General features: G+C 36.0%; 2 protein-coding genes across 2 annotated transcripts; both read left to right on the top strand.

The window, feature by feature from the left end:
- Positions 1-9,001: 9,001 nt before the first annotated feature.
- On the top strand, positions 9,002-11,228 carry LOC126789516 (polygalacturonase QRT3). Its single transcript, XM_050515699.1, has 3 exons — positions 9,002-9,436; positions 9,588-9,824; positions 9,988-11,228. The coding sequence occupies exons 1-3, from the start codon at positions 9,191-9,193 to the stop codon at positions 11,053-11,055; spliced, it is 1,551 nt and encodes a 516-aa protein (XP_050371656.1). The 5' UTR covers positions 9,002-9,190; the 3' UTR covers positions 11,056-11,228.
- Positions 11,229-13,546: 2,318 nt separating this feature from the next.
- Positions 13,547-16,271, top strand: LOC126789520 (polygalacturonase QRT3). The gene is made up of 3 exons (XM_050515704.1): positions 13,547-13,729; positions 13,835-14,059; positions 15,185-16,271. The coding sequence occupies exons 1-3, from the start codon at positions 13,547-13,549 to the stop codon at positions 16,235-16,237; spliced, it is 1,461 nt and encodes a 486-aa protein (XP_050371661.1). The 3' UTR covers positions 16,238-16,271.
- The last annotated feature ends 998 nt before the right edge of the window (positions 16,272-17,269 follow it).

Below are 17,269 nucleotides of genomic sequence, written 5' to 3'. Positions count from 1 at the left end.
CAGTTGTTTTTATTTTTAAATAATCAAGAATTGAATTGAAATCTCACACGACAGTATTCTCTGAATTGTCATATAACTTCACATAATCCTTATGTTCTCAAACAATATTAGATAAATTGTGATTAATATATTATAGAGAATTAAGATGACAGGTAAAAGAGTAGAAGAGACTAAAACAGCAAATGTACTCTGGTACCTGCACTGTCATCCATCACATAATCAAAATCTTATATATACTTCACAGTTCACTACTAATTCACTCTATCAGTCTAGCCCTCACTGCATGTATTTATATTTTGTACTCTATCAGTCTAGCCCTCACTGCATGTATTTATATTTTGTCTCTGCATAAATAATTTGGAGAATGATTTTGTAGATCCATTATGTACGATGAAGACAAGATTATTAGGGCACTCGTGAGTGAGTGCAGTTGGTGGTCTCCAGTCACAATCAGGTCTGAATTATTGTTAGTTTATTGTAAATGTTACTTGATAAACTAATTTCATGCCACTGAAAACACCACCACATATTTCATATAGCATATTATATTTCCAGAGAGGTCCAAAAATGAAAATATAAAAGAAATATTTGCTCAGATTTTGTGAGTTAAAAAATGTAATTCAACTAATGAGCCACAGAATCATGCACTTGTTTTGTATGGAGAACAGTATACCTTAATTATGAGAATCAAATTATATATGTATATACGTCCGTACGTATATGTAGCTATCATGGTAAAGACTAAAAGTTACGTAAGTGACTTCTTTTCTTCATTTGGAATTGAAGTGGCCACCCCGCAAGACCAGACTAGCTGTCATAAACTAATTATAACCTTTGATGTTTGGCCACTAATTAAGTTAATTAGTTAAGCAGATACAATGTGCAAGCTTGTATCTAGCTGGCTATAGCCTATAGCAACTTCTTGTATCATGGTATACTCCATGTACGGGAAGCCAAGTTTTCTGGCTTTCTAAATCACTTGCAAAGTTGCAAGCAATCATAGCCTCGAATCGATTTCCTCTTCTGGCCAAGACGTCTAGGGTCAGTAGAGTGTCTAGTGCAAACACGGAACGATCACCTTTTTTTTTTTTTCCTACACCATCATTCTAATTATCCTAGCAAGGGAAGGTAGGAGTCCATTGACTTCATGCTTATAATTTCCTGGAAATCGAGCAGTGGTTTTCATGTGCATGGTGACGAGTAATTCCTCTATTAATATTATACCATTATTCAGTGCATCATTATTTCTGAAGATTCGAGAGGAGTCCTGGACCTACAAAATATTCCTCTAGTTTATTTCATATATATATATATATATATATATATGAGCCAAGATTCACAAATTGTATAATAAAGATGAGACACATTAAAATGGAGAACTATGAAATAAACCAACGCCAACTGCTATAGTTTATTTTATTAATTTTGATCTGTGTAAGTTTTCATGGATTACACAATCACTTTAAAAAAAAAAGGTTAGTTTTAGTTTATCTATTTCTCAATACCCACAATCTTCTCCTAAATTTCTAAATTTTATTTTACTTTTTTTTGTAGTTTATCATATTATATCTCCCACATATTTTTTTTAAATCTCTAGCATGATTATTTTAGAAACTTTAAAAATTTGCTGAAATTGTTGACACTAAAGTCATGCTTCCCATTATAATAGTGGGGATTATCTCTAGCATGGTCATTTTAGAGATTTCAAGAATTTGGTAAAAATGTTGACACCAAAATCATTACAGTATTGGAAATAAGAACCTCAAAAATAGAATTCAGTTTAGCTTATGTCAGTTTCAAACAAAAGCTATTAGACATTTAGACTATTAGGTAATCTAGGAGACAAGGCCCAAGACATCGAGCCTGTCTCGAGGAGAAGGGGCTTTTCAAATACTTCTCATGCCGATGGCCTTAGTCACTCGTAGGGGTCAATACCCCTCCTTTTCTGCATTTTTCTCTGCTTCTTTTTGTGTTTATAGTCTTATTCTGAATGCTTCTACTGTTCTACATTTGTTTTAGATTTGAGTCATTTGACTCATTTTAGTAACTTATTAAAAACACATGCATAAAATAAAGGGACTGGTAATAGAAGCAAGAGAAGCAATGTAGATGGCTGTCTGTTGCACTTGCATGCACGAGAAGACCCCTAACTAATATATAGACGAGAAGATTAAAAGATAAACGCTCATTCGTCCACAATTTCAGAATATTTTTATATATTTTGATTATCTTGATATCAATCTCAACCGTCAAATTCTAATTAATAATAAATTCAACATACAATCATTGTATTATTAACACGTCTAAGCGGTACCTCGAGCATGTAAGACATTTCCATAATTTCTATATGTTAAATTTCCAAGTTTAAATTGCCTATTTCCTAAAACTTATGCCAGTGTATTAGTATCATAAAGTATTTCTTGATATACAAACATATATCATTTTCTCTTCCTTCTAGTAACATAGGCCTCATCATTTAGCCCGCGGACCCGAAAAGCCCGCGGAGGCCCGCAAGCCCGACGGGCTTTTACCCGGCCCGGCCCGCGAGAAAGCCCGCCAAAGTCCGCTTCCGTGGGTAGAGGGCCGGGCTTAAATTAGAGGTGTGAAACCCGGCCCGGCCCGCCAAAAGCCCGTGAAACCCGGCCCGCCAAAAGCCCGCAAGGCCCGGCCCGTAAAAGCCCGCCAAATAATAAAATATTATACATACATATTTTATTAGGTTTAGAATAAAACTATTGCATTATAAAGCAACTATATTAAGGAAACTTCTTGGGATCGATTGACACCAGTAGATATGATCGGTATATATATTTAGTGACCCTGTAAAAATTTCATCCAATTCGGAATTCGTTTGACCGTCGGAATTTCCGGTAAACCGAAAACAACACTAATATGTCATAAGGGAATACCCATTACCAAAATGCGAACACCAAAAGTCGTTTGCATATCTGAAATTACCTAATTTTTGTCACCGATTGTGTGTGGTCGCACCAAGGAAACCAATTTGGCAAAGCCCCGGTCAAAGAGGATTTTAATATGTCAAAACGCCTTTTTCTTTGTTAACCGTAGGTACGGACGGTCAAACAATATCCAAAACGGACGAAATTTTTACGGGTTCCCTAAATATATATACCGATCACATCTACTGGTGTCGATCGACCATATTTCGAACTAAATTTATTGATCGTCGAAGCGTCAACAAATGTATCATACCCTTTATATTAGGTTTATATTAAAACTAACGCATTATGAAGCGACTATATGAAAAAAACTTTTTGGGATCGATCGACACCAGCCGATGTGATTGGTATATATATTTAGTGACCTTGTAAAAATTTCATCAAATTCGGACTTCGTTTGATCGTCGGAATTTTTGGTAAATCGGAAACACCACTATTATGCCCTAAGGGAGGACCTATTACAAATATGTGAATGCTGAAAGCCGTTTGCATATATCAAATCACCTAATTTTTGTTACCTATCGTGCGCGGTCGAACTGAAGAAATCTATTTGGCAAAGCCCCGGTCAATGACGTTTAAATATGTCAAAATGCCTCTTTTTTAGTTGACCGTTGGTACGAACGGTCAAACCATGTCCAAAACGAACGAAATTTTTATGGGTTCCCTAAATATATATACCGATCACATCTACTGGTGTCGATCGACCATATTTTGAATTTGAGTTGTCGATCGCCGAAGTGTCCACTAATGTATTATAACCTTATATTAGGTTTATAATAAAACTATCACAGTATGAAGCGACTATATGAAGGAAACTTCTCGGAATCGATCGACACCATCCGATGTGATCAATATATATTTAATGATCATTTTAAAATTTCATGCAATTCGGACCTCGTTTAACCGTCGGAATTTCCGGTAAACCAAAAACAAAACTAATATGCCCTAAGGGGGGACCAATTACCAAGATGCGAATGTGAAAATTTGTTTACATATTTGAAATCTCTTAATTTTTGTTACCTATCGTGCGCGGTCGAACTGAAGAAATCTAGTTGGAAAATCCCCGGTTAATGAGGTTTAAATATGTCAAAACGCCTCTTTTTTAGTTGACCGTTGGTACGAACGGTCAAACCATGTCCAAAACGGACGAAATTTTTACGGGTTCCCTAAATATATATACCGATCACATCTAATGGTGTCGATCGACCATATTTTGAATTTGAGTTGTCGATCGCCGAAGTGTCCACTAATGTATTATAACCTTATATTAGGTTTATAATAAAACTATCACATTATGAAGCGACTATATGAAGGAAACTTTTCGGAATCAATCGACACCATCCGATGTGATCAATATATATATTTAATGATCATTTTAAAATTTCATGCAATTCGGACCTCGTTTAACCGTCGGAATTTCCGGTAAACCAAAAACAATACTAATATGCCCTAAGGGGGGACCAATTACCAAGATGCGAATGTGGAAATTTGTTTACATATTTAAAATCACCTAATTTTTGTTACCTATCGTGCATGGTCGAACTGAAGAAATCTAGTTGGCAAAGCCCCGGTCAATGAGGTTTAAATATGTCAAAACGTCTCTTTTTTAGTTGACCGTTTGTACGAACGGTCAAACCATGTCCTAAACGGACGAAATTTTTACGGGTTCCCTAAATATATATACCGATCACATCTACTGGTGTCGATCGACCATATTTTGAATTTGAGTTGTCGATCGCCGAAGTGTCCACTAATGTATTATAACCTTATATTAGGTTTATAATAAAACTATCACAGTATGAAGCGACTCTATGAAAGAAACTTCTCGGAATCGATCGACACCATCCGATGTGATCAATTTTAATGATCATTTTAAAATTTCATGCAATTTGGACCTCGTTTAACCGTTCGAATTTCCGGTAAACCAAAAACAACACTAATATGCCCTAAGGGGGGACCAATTACCAAGATGCGAATGTGGAAATTTGTTTACATATTTGAAATCACCTAATTTTTGTTACCTATCGTGCGCGGTCGAACTGAAGAAATTTATTTGGCAAAGCCCCGGTCAATGAGGTTTAAATATGTCAAAACGCCTCTTTTTTAGTTGACCGTTGGTACGAACGGTCAAACCATGTCCAAAACGGACGAAATTTTTACGGGTTCACTAAATATATATACCGATCACATCTACTGGTGTCGATCGACCATATTTTTAATTTGAGTTGTCGATCGCCGAAGTGTCCACTAATGTATTATAACATTATATTAAGTTTATAATAAAACTATCACATTATGAAGCGACTATATGAAGGAAACTTCTCGGAATCGATCGACACCATCCGATGTGATCAATATATATATTTAATGATCATTTTAAAATGTTATGCAATTCGGACCTCGTTTAACCGTTGGAATTTCCGGTAAACCAAAAACAACACTAATATGCCCTAAGGGAGGACCAATTACCAAGATGCGAATGTGGAAATTTGTTTACATATTTGAAATCACCTAATTTTTGTTACCTATCGTGCGCGGTCGAACTAAAGAAATCTATTTGATAAAGCCCCGGTCAATGAGATTTTATTATGTGAAAACGACACTTTTTTTTGTTAACCGAAAATTCCGACAGTTAAACGAGGTCCGAATTGGATGAAATTTTTACACGGTCCCTAAATATATATATCGATCACATCTATTAGTGTCGATCGACAATATTTCGAAACTAGAATTTATTTGTGACTTTTGTTTTAGAATGTTTTCTAACAATTCTTTTATTGTTTCAAACCCTTAAATTAGAGTATTATATTATTTTTCTAATACAAGCCCGTAACCCGTAAAAGCCCGTAAGGCCCGCCTTAGGTGGGCGGGCTTGGATCTTCGTATTTTTGAAAATATCCGGCCCGGCCCGGCCCGGCCCGCCACTTATTTAAATTTATTAAGACCCGACCCGGGCTGGCCCGGGCCCGTCACTCATGGGCCGGGCCGAGCCCGGCCCGTTGACGAGCCCTATAGTAACATTTGTTGAAAAGCTTCATCAAATGACTGAATGTTGATGTAGAACAAATATATTCAAGTAGTCTGATAGATTTTTCTCACGTAGAAAGTTCAGAGCTATTGCTATTTACTTATTTAGTAATGTTGAGTCTTGAGACCTCGTTCAACAAAACATGATTTTTGGAAAGTTTTGGAATGTGAAGACAAATATATGTTTATGTTTGATTTGGAAAATGAAGCTAGCTAGCTTGGACAAAATCATTCAACAATGTCAAGGATCAGAATCATCCATTTGAAAAAGAACGCTTTCCCACCAAAAGAAAAACGTGTACAAAACTCTAGAAATTTTCATCCATTCGATCATGAGAATTACCAAACGGATGGTAGCCCTCATCGAGAACACGTCAAGTTAACTGATAATACTACGTACAATAATGGTAATGTGGTCTTTAATTTTTATTCATCTAAGGACCCCGTAGAAAATAGTAGGGATCTAATTGAAATGTGCTAAAGACTTACGTACCAAAGTTCATCCTAAATTACCTTAAATTCCGGCTCACAATTTTCAGCCGTATTGGACCTCTTACAATGTGCAATATTAGAGATCATACACTCAATTTGATGTTCACCTATTCAGTTGTTTAGCCCACAACTCATGCTTTTACGTATACAGTTGATCAAAGATTGCTAGATGGGGGTTTCAGGGTTTTCTTAGCCAAAGGAAAAGAATCAAGGTCCCTTTTGATTTCATTGTGTTAGTTTCTTCAAGAAGAAGAAAGAAATTGAGGTAACCTTACCCAACAGCATCAATGAGTGCAAAGCGCCATGATAAATATAGATAATTCTTTACTTTCATATGACACCTTCCTCGACGATCAGTCATTTTTAACTCCAATCGTCACATTATCAACATAGCTTGCGTGGTAATTTCTAAATAATACCGTAGCCATTTAGAGAAAGAATACTTTAGTTGCAGAGGTCTATGCCTACTCGATTAAAATTTCGTATGGCAATATACTCCATCCGTAAGCCTAAGCCTTGACCCCTATACAAGTCTCATTAAATTTAGGTAAAATTGTCAAAATACACTCTAAATTTGGCAGAATTGTCAATTTACACCCGAATTGCATTTGAGTCAATTTACCTCATAAACTTTGTAAAAATTGCCGATTTGCACCACATCCGTTAAACTTTAACTGTTTCCATCCAATTTTGCTTCACATATCATGCAGATTAGGGATAATGTTATCATTTTCTATTTATATTTTTCTTAAAAATAAATAAAAATATTCTTTAAAAGGAGGATTATTTTTTAATCAAATTATTTATTTACATATTTTTTCTATATACTTAACCATACTTCGAATTATATATCCACCCATTCAAATAGTGTGTTGTGTATATATATATTTTTATATGTACACATTTATTTTTAATTTTTAAATATCTTTTAACATACCATATCACGTAAAATAATAAATATATAAATCCATAACATATTAAAAAAAAAATATATAAAAATAGTAGCAAGTGTTCCTCTTAAGTAATTTTATTAATTTATTTCATTATTAAATATGAATAAATATATGATGACAATATTGTCTCTCAAATACATGACATGTGACTTAAAATTGGATGAAAAATATTAAATTTAACGGATGAGGTGCAAATCAGTATATTGACTCGAATGCAAGTTTGGAGTGTGATAATTATGGTCAAATTTGGGGTGCAAATTGACATTTTAACTTAAATTTATAATAATTATGCGATGGTGTTCAAATTTATACAAAACATAAAAAATAAGGATAAAATTAATGAAAGAGTCAGGGCATCTAAGTGACCTAATATCTCCGTACTTGATCTTGGTGATGGCAAATATATCTGGTGACATATTATGGTGACAAAACGTGTAATAGACAAATGGACGAAACAAATTGTATTCCTATGAAAAGGTGAATGTACTCTCTTGTTTGGTTATAAGCTTGGGGTCTTTCTAGACTGTGAAAATGTACTAATGCATGCCCGTGAGCTGCGTAATCTTCTATATGTCCTAAACAACTATATGGTTGTGGGTTTGCATCGATAGAATGATGAAACAATCTTGTGAAAAGCTATTCATTTCGATTGAGATCATGATTTGAATAACATTCATTATATTTCTCATTCAAAAGCATTGAATCGAATGAATGGAGTAGTTTGAAATTTTCTTCTACTTGTTCCATTGAATGTGTTATTTTCATCACCAACTTAAATTCTTAACTGAACCATGATATCAATTATCAAGTCCTTAAATTCGCTTAGTTTTCTCCTCATGTTTTTCAAAATCTGGTAAATTGATCAACCATCAAATGAGTGGCAATGATGCTTTGGTAGCCAACCTATGATATGTTACGTGAAGCTCTCACACTGCTACGAGTTTTCTCTTAAAACATGTCCAACAACTTTTCCATATTTTCTCTAAAATAGAGAAACAAACTTTAAAATCTCTAAAAACATTATGTTCCAACTCTAACAGCTTATTTATTTTATAAATTTTTACATTTATTATTTCAATTAAATATTCTATTTTCTTATTTATCATAATCATAATATATTTCATAATTTCATATGGTTGGCTTGATATATTTAATTTAGAAATTTTATTGGTTGTAATTTAAGTTTGAGTTGTTGAAGAAAGTACAAACATTTAATATTTGGTTATGCAAATTTTTGGCAAATGCTGCAAATTTAGAGAATCAATTTTTTTTCATCCATTTTTCTATTTTGGAGAATGAGATGGAGAAACTGTTGGAGTTGAAAATTGGCATTTTTTCTCCAAATCCTCATTTTTTTTTTCATAATGCATTTTTACCCCTTCAATTCCTTTGCCTTGCTCTATGTCTGAATGTCAAACTTGTTGAGGTCGTTAAAGTGAGAAGTTGGTAACGAAAAAAATTATCGAAAGGAAAACGCAAACTGTCATTATTAGTAGTATAAATACCCCAATTAAAGATGCACCAAAACAAAACAACCATGGGGGTGGTGCATTGTGTATGATCCAATAGGAAAGCATTTCGTCTCATTTTCTTAGCAAATCTTGGTTAGACCCTTTTCTTTCCATGTCCCCTTTTCTCTACCTTCTTCTCTCTCTAACGCAGATATAAAGTGATGAATTGAACCATTTCATGGTTCCAAGTCTTTTAACCACCTGAATCCAACTCTGGAAGAAACAGAGAGAACAGAGGAAAACAGAGATGGACATGGAAGCTGCAATGCGAGGCAAGACTCTACTCTGGGTTATGATTTGTAGCTTGTTTATCACGGTTCATGTTTATGGAGAAACCTCTAAGATAGGTCAGTTTTCGAGGAGTGATTATCGAGACCAAATGCGAAGACTGCAAGAGTTCAAGGCCTCGTTAACCGGACGCGATTCCGGTTCATTTGTTGCACCATCTTCAGTCTCACCTGCTCCTAGCCCCAACCCTTCTCAGTCACCGCCGGTAATTCAATAGCTTCATGTATAAATATATATTTTCTTGTTGTTTTTGTTGGTTCAGTTCTTGGTGTTCTTCAAATTTTTTATATGTGGTTTGGTGAACTAATTAGTTTATGGTTGGTGAAACTTAACGGTGGTGATGGTGATCGATGCAGGGGAGGACTAGTCCTCGTGTGTATCACGTCACAACGTACGGTGCTGATCCGACTGGGAACAGAGATAGCACTGAGGCTGTGGCTCAAGCATTTGCAGATGCTTTCCGTGGTCCATCAGAAGGGTTCTTAATGGAGGGAATCAGCAACCTTGGTGGTGCACAGATCAATCTTGAAGGTGGTCAGTACCTGATTAGCAAACCGCTCCGGTTTCCGGCTGCCGGAGTAGGAAATATTATGGTATGCCCCAATTCATACGTTCACCTTCTCCATCTAGAAGCCAATCAAAACTTTTGTTTTAAGATATCTAAATATGTCAATTTATATCAATTCTTTATCATTCGAACAAAGAATAGTGAGTTCCAAGTATGTTGTGTTCGATCTGAAGTTTTGATGGAAACAGATTCAAGGAGGAACATTGAGAGCCTCAGATGACTTTCCGACAGATGGATACTTGATTGATCTATCTGCTTCATCATCATCCCCCAAAAAGAATGAGAAAACCAGAGAGAGCTCATCATCAGTGTCTGCTCAGCTTTCTTTATCATCCTACAACTATGAGTACATAACATTAAAAGACCTTATGCTAGACGCTAACTACAGAGGAGGGGGCATTTCAGTCATAAACTCACTCAGAACAAGCATAGACAATTGCTACATAACACATTTCTACACTGATGGTATTCTAGTCCAAAGTGGCCATGAAACCTACATCAGAAACTCCTTTCTAGGGCAGCAAATCACCGCCGGCGGTGATCACAACGAAAGAAACTTTTCCGGCACTGCAATCAACCTCAAGGGAAATGACAATGCTGTGACGGATGTGGTGATTTTCTCTGCTGCTGTAGGTATAATGATTTCCGGACCGGCTAATATACTTTCTGGTGTACATTGCTACAATAAGGCCACAGGTTTCGGAGGCGTTGGGATTTACCTAAGATTGCCTGGTTTGACACAGACTAGGATTGTGAATTCTTACATGGACTATACTGGTATAGTTGCTGAAGACCCCGTTCAGCTTGATATATCAAACAGCTTCTTCCTTGGTGACGCATATATTGTGTTGAAATCAATGAAGGGTGTTGCCAATGGGGTCAATATAGTTAACAACATGTTCAGTGGGAACAACAAGGGGATTGATATTGTTCAATTGGACCAATCAAATGGGGGTTTCAAGGAGATTGAGCAAGTTGTTGTGGACAGGAACGTTGTGAGGGGGATGAACATAAAGGGCACCATTGGAAGGAGAACTGTGCAAGGCAATGGAAGCTCATGGGATATAGACTTCAACCCAATTCTTCTATTTCCTAATCTCATTAGGCATGTGCAGTACTCTTTGAGCACTGCTGCTAGCAATGTGTTCCCCAACCATGCCCTGAGGAATGTGTCCGATAACCGGGTGGTGATCGAGGCGGATGTGGCGGTTCCGGCTTCAGTTTTTGTCACAGTGGATCAAGGAGCATCAAGCTGAGGGATGGCTGAAGCTAATGGCTTGAAAATTGTGTCAAAATTTATTGGGCGACAATTGTCATTTGTGAATAGGTTGGAATATGGATACATTTTTAACTTTACAAACTACCGCTAATTTTCGTTCATGAGTTATATGTAATACGGGATTGAAGCATATGATATGCTGTAATAGTTGAAGATATATCATATAACAATTTTCTCTATCTCTTTTTTGGGTCGCATAGTAGACTCTTCATAAATTGGGTCACGGTTTTCTCTGTTTTTTTTTTCTTTCCAAGATCATATTTGAAAAATGGTAAAGAATCAACACAAGTGAAATCCTGAATTGATTGAGCAACAACGTCGTTGAACATCATTCAAAAACGATCTAGAGGGTCTCTATTGTATGAATGATATGTAGTCGATGTTAACGTGGGTGTGATTGTATGAAACTAAAACCTACTGTGAATGTGTGATGATATATACTAAGATAATCAAGTTTGTTTATACAAATTAGTTTCAGGTAGAAGTTTGATGTAGTAAAACCAGGGACCAAAAGTCCGAAGCTTTGAAATTGAGAGTTTAACTGAATTTGGTTACTAACTTTACCATCGATCAACCGATCAACCCAAAGATATGGAAATTTAAACACTAATGGGGAAGTTTGAGCATTGTTTATGATTAAACAGTTAAACTGGATTAGGATTCACATGGACATATGCATATGAGTTATGAGCACTCATCCACCAACCTGAAATCCTGAAAGCCCACAAAGCCCACAACAGAGAATATCCACAGCTCATAGCCATGCTCTATATATAAAATCCTCTATCGGCCCTAAATTTTCAGGTGTTAAATCATGTCTAAGATAACAGAAACTTGCGACATACTAATAGAATCACGTTATTCACGTACAAAGTTTTATTCTGGTTCCTTTCTAAAACATTTTTTTAACTCTGATTGCTGTTATGATCGAAACATGTGTGTTAAATTGATCAAGATATACAATGTTAAAGACTGTAATGTGTATTCATCTACATTATGTACACTATAATGCACAAACGTAAGCTATGATTTTGTTAATGTAGATTTCTGTCTAAAGCAATCCTTTTATGCAGGTAGGAGGAATCACGAACACTTCTCCAACACGGCTGCAGAAATTGGCAATGAATACAGCTATGTCAACTACCATCATCATGTTCATATTTAATCCAAGCAAACGTATTCTATGCTTTTCTGTGAAATAAAGTGTACCAGACCATTTGCGATTCATCTCTGAATACTTGCCTTTCTTGCAGAAAGAAACGAGGAAAGAAAAAGCTATAGAAAACTAGCTAACCTATTATAAAGATCATCAACAGGTTCTTTCCTAAAGCTAATTTGGTTGTCTATTTATATGTTTTAATTTGTGGAATAGACCTCATATAGTAGGATTTTTAATGAGCATTTGTATTTGTTTTGAGAGGAAATTGGAGTTGATGTATGTTGCAAACTTGCAAAGGTTGCAATGTACTTTTTGTTTGAGAGGCTAGGGGAAAATTTTCATGAAACAAGTAAACTACCTTACCGGGAGGGCAATGAACGTACGTTGGATGTAACAGAGAATGTTGCAATGACGTAGCTTACATGTAGCTCTAATTCTTTTTGATCATTTCGGTTTCACACAAATACTTTCTGAGGATTTTATATCATAAACTTGGAATTCACATTGTAATTGTTGTGATATTTGTTGTTCTCTATTATCTTTATTATATAACTTTTGTCCTTCGGTCCATTGGCTTTCTTGGTTTGGAACTTTGGATTATGTTGTGTTATCTTGGATGGATATTCACACTAATAGTTATAAGGTCATTAAGGTTTCGTCACTTAGATAAGACCCTAAATTTTCTTAATTACAAGTCGGATGTAGTGACGTCCAACTCAATATGAATGCAACAATTGTATTTGTTGGTGAAGGTTTGTAAATGAACTGGTTCACTTTTGTGTACATAATCGATTTCCTTCCCTAACCTCTTTATCGGTATATTTTATGCAATCTACATTAAGCTAACCTCTCATTATTTCAGTTTTATGAAATTAAACATTTTTCTTCTTATGTGAGGAAAAAAATCACAAAATATAGCATATAAGCATAAGGTTAGTATTAATAATGATGACAATCTATCAGAATTGATTAGAAGAGAATACCAAGGGGGACTTGAAGAATATACAATTAACTGGGCAGACTGTAAAGGAAGAAAATATTATGTGACGGGTGAGTCCTTTCCGTGGGTAGTGAAAGACCAGCCACCAATATATATATACCAAGTTAGAGTTTAAGACCCAAAGTCAGGCCAACAAATCCTCATTTTCCTCCCTCAGCTTCCAAAGCAGGCCAAACAATACCAAAGCTATTGCCTAATACCAATACCAGGCTGCCGCCGGCCCCCTAGCCTCCTCGTTCTCTTATTTCTTTCTATAAAACACCGCGTGGGTGTACAGTCCTGCAGTGTTAGAAAAAGAAGAGACTGAGAATGAGACCCATCTCAGCATTGTGTTGTCTCCTCCTACTTATGCTGTTAGCAGAAGAAGCTACATCCTTTTCCAGAAGACATGAAATGCTCTCATCGTTCCAGGCAAAGCTTCATCAAAGAGGACTCACCGGTCCAACCAAACCGCCTCTCTCGTCACTGTTCCAAGCTTCAAACGTCACTAGGGTAAGTGTAGATGAATACATGTATATATCGTCACGGTTTCGTAGAGTTCATTCATGATTTTCCCAGTATATTTAGTTGAAATTAAAATTTGGCTATGCATCTTAGGATGGGAGAGTGTTCTATCCGATCGGGTACGGGGCAGACCCGACCGGAGCAAATGATAGCACAGAAGCCATAGCAAAAGCATTGGAGGAAGCTTTTCAGTTGGAAAGCGGGCTTGAAATGCTTCCTGGAATCACAGACTTGGGAGGCGTTGTCATTGATCTCCAAGGTGGAAATTACAAGATTGCCCAGCCTTTAAGGTTCCCTCCAAACAGAGGCAACATTGTGGTCAGTTTCTCTCTCTAACTCCCTTTCTTACATTGTCTGTCTCATCGTGCACATCAAAACACTGCAACTCCAAGAATAAATCAACTGCTTTGTTCCCATCGGAGTCTATAGCCATATATGCCAGTCTTCGAGTCAAAGTTGAAACCTTCTGAATTTCTGAATTACCACTGGTCCTGGAAATTAAGAAAGATGGTGAAAGAGAAATAACCTATGGAGGGCATGTGGGTTGGTTCCACGTCTCCATGTTGTAGTTCGTGCTCATTAACAAAGAACTGCATTCCCGCCCTTTTCAGCATTAGTTTATTTACTCTGATGAGGCTCTCTGTGCCATATTTGATGCCAGGACATTAAATTTTACATCGAACTCAAGTTTACATGATACGTTTTGTAAAACTATTGGTACTTGTTGTAGAAATTAACAAGGTCCATTAATACCAATCAACTTGATGTTAAAAATTTGAAGCTAGCTAAAACGAGTAGAAGTCTTTTAAATCTTTCCCAACTCTTTTTCTACTGGGTTACATTTTTTATTTGTATAGTATGCAATGCATTTCTGAGAATTACTTTCCGTTTCAACATGCAACCAGTCGAAGATAGTCTGAGTCTCTGAGATAATATAATTAAGCTTCTAGTTTACTTCTTTCAGCGCTTGCACCCACTTACATGAGATTCTTCTAATTTGTTCTAGACATTATTTTGTCAAGTATAATGTTAAAGGATGACATCAAACACAAGAAACGGTCGATATGTCAATTACAGTATAATATACAAGATGTTAGTAAGATATTAACTTCAACGTGCAATAGTAACTTTCCAGTAATAAGAATTGAAACTAGTAACCATATATGATAAAGGTATGTTGATGTATAATGCATGCATGTGTCCAGTTTTTATAATTAAGTGATGGATTTTTATTTGCTCTGTTCACTAAAGAACTCTGCGAGTTTGACCCTATTAAATTTGATCACACATGCATTATGTAGATGCCAAGTGAAGGTTTCTTATTTTGTTTAAAAGTTATGATTATGGTCAGTTGGTCACATAGCTAATTCATGTCAGTCCTACTTTCATACTCAATCCATCTGAAAAATACTAAACCATGAACAAATATATGATAACAATCAGATACAAGGAGGAACGCTGCGAGCCTCTGAAACATTTCCCGGTGACCGCCACCTAGTCGAACTATGTTCTACAAATTCCCAAAAGCTTAGAGAGAAAACCTCCATCAGCAATCAATTCTTCTTTGATAAAAAAGTCGCAACCGGTGCAGGAATCTACTACGAAGACATCACCTTTCGAGATATACTATTCGATTCAAGCTTCAGAGGAGGAGGCATTTACATAGTTGATTCAGCTCGAATTCGTATAACTAATTGCTTCTTCCTACACTTCACAACACAAGGGATTCTAGTCGAAAAGGGCCACGAAACCTACATATCAAACACCTTCTTGGGACAACACTCCACAGTTGGTGGTGACAAAGGCGAGAGACAATTTACCGGCACAGCCATCGATCTCGCTAGCAATGACAACGCCGTAACTGATGTCGTAATTTTCTCGGCTGAAATCGGAATTGTTTTAAGGGGTCAGGCTAACATGGTCACAGGGGTACATTGTTATAACAAGGCAACTGGCTTTGGGGGTGTAGGCATTTTGGTCAAGTTAGCAGGAAACTCACAAACTAGGATTGACAATTGCTACTTGGATTTCAATGCTATAGTCATGGAAGACCCAGTTCAAGTTCATGTGACCAATGGGTTCTTTTTGGGTGATGGTAATGTGGTGCTGAAATCTGTGAATGGCAAAATTTTAGGGTTAAATATTGTGAACAATATGTTCACTGGGAACCCCAAAAGTATGGTTCCCATGGTTCAATTAGATGGGCAATTTGTGGACATTGATCAAGTGGTGATTGACCAGAACAATGTGATTGGGATGAGCTTGAAATCAACAGTAGGGAGACTAAGTGTGGAGGGAAATGGGACGAAATGGGTGGCTGATTTTTCTTCTCAGTTGGTCTTTCCCAATCGGATTAATCATTTTCAGTATTCTTTACAAACGAAAGGGGAAACCAAGTTTACAGCACATGCTGTGACAAATGTATCGAACAATGTGGTGGTTGTAGAGAGTCAAAATGAGGTAAATGGTGTGGTTTCTATGATCGTTCACCAGTAAAATATTATGGTTGGAGGATGATTTCTTAATGTGATATTAGAAATTCGATGTAATCATTCTTTATAAACCAAGTGTGTACACGTATTCTCAGTTTCTCGTACAAATGGTACTTAAAGAGCATGCACTGATCATGCGGTTTCTTTTTTCACTGAAGATACTCATTGTGTTGTTGATCATATGATATATTTGCACGCGGGTAGTTCAATCAAAAAATTCCTGCATAGAATCCATTGATGATTTGATGATGAGTGGCCGAGGTCATAAAATGAAGTTTCACATTTCAACCAACTTACCTACATATATGTTATCGCCATTCTACCCCCAAATCGCATGTCATTTTTTTGTCCATGGCTCCATTTTACGTTTCTTTATAATATTTTTTTGACGTGAGTAGAACTCGTTAGTTTCGTTAATTTTTCGATTACGAACTTGTTGGTTAAACTCTACATGCATGTAGAAGTCTAAAGGTGACACAATAGTTTATGATATAAAGTATTTTGACAGATTAGAAGATAAATTATTTTGAGATAAAAATGCATATCGATGTAAGCCAATCAATTACTGGTTATGTGGGTTCGTCCTTAACCTCCCATATTGATTACTGTGTTGCCTCACCTGAATCGCCTTAGGGTCGATCTAATTTGAGTGACAGACAATCAATATAAGATATATCAGATAAGAGCGTACATTCTTTCAACTCTTGTCGTATTGTATGCTATCCTAAAATAAAAATAAAATAAAAGTAGTAATATAAGTCCCCAAATTTGAGATCGAGTCTTGAAATTTGTGATTACAACTTTGAAGACTCTAGTATTACTTTCAACACTAATAATACTTATTTCACGACTCAAATGATTTTTAGAGTTTATAACTTTAATGACTCAAGTTATAATTTTAAGAACAACATTACCACTTTGATAACTCATTTTATAAGTTTAAGATAAATTTGATGCACACTATACATCGACTCACCCTAGTGTTACCCTCCCCATACATATAACAAATGTAACTTTGTAGCGCATAAACTCACAA

The sequence above is a fragment of the Argentina anserina genome, chromosome 3 (genome assembly GCF_933775445.1).
Source record: "Argentina anserina chromosome 3, drPotAnse1.1, whole genome shotgun sequence".
NCBI lineage: Eukaryota > Viridiplantae > Streptophyta > Magnoliopsida > Rosales > Rosaceae > Argentina > Argentina anserina.
The sequence above is the reverse complement of the archived record's forward strand: the minus strand, read 5'-3'. Positions and strand labels throughout refer to the sequence as shown.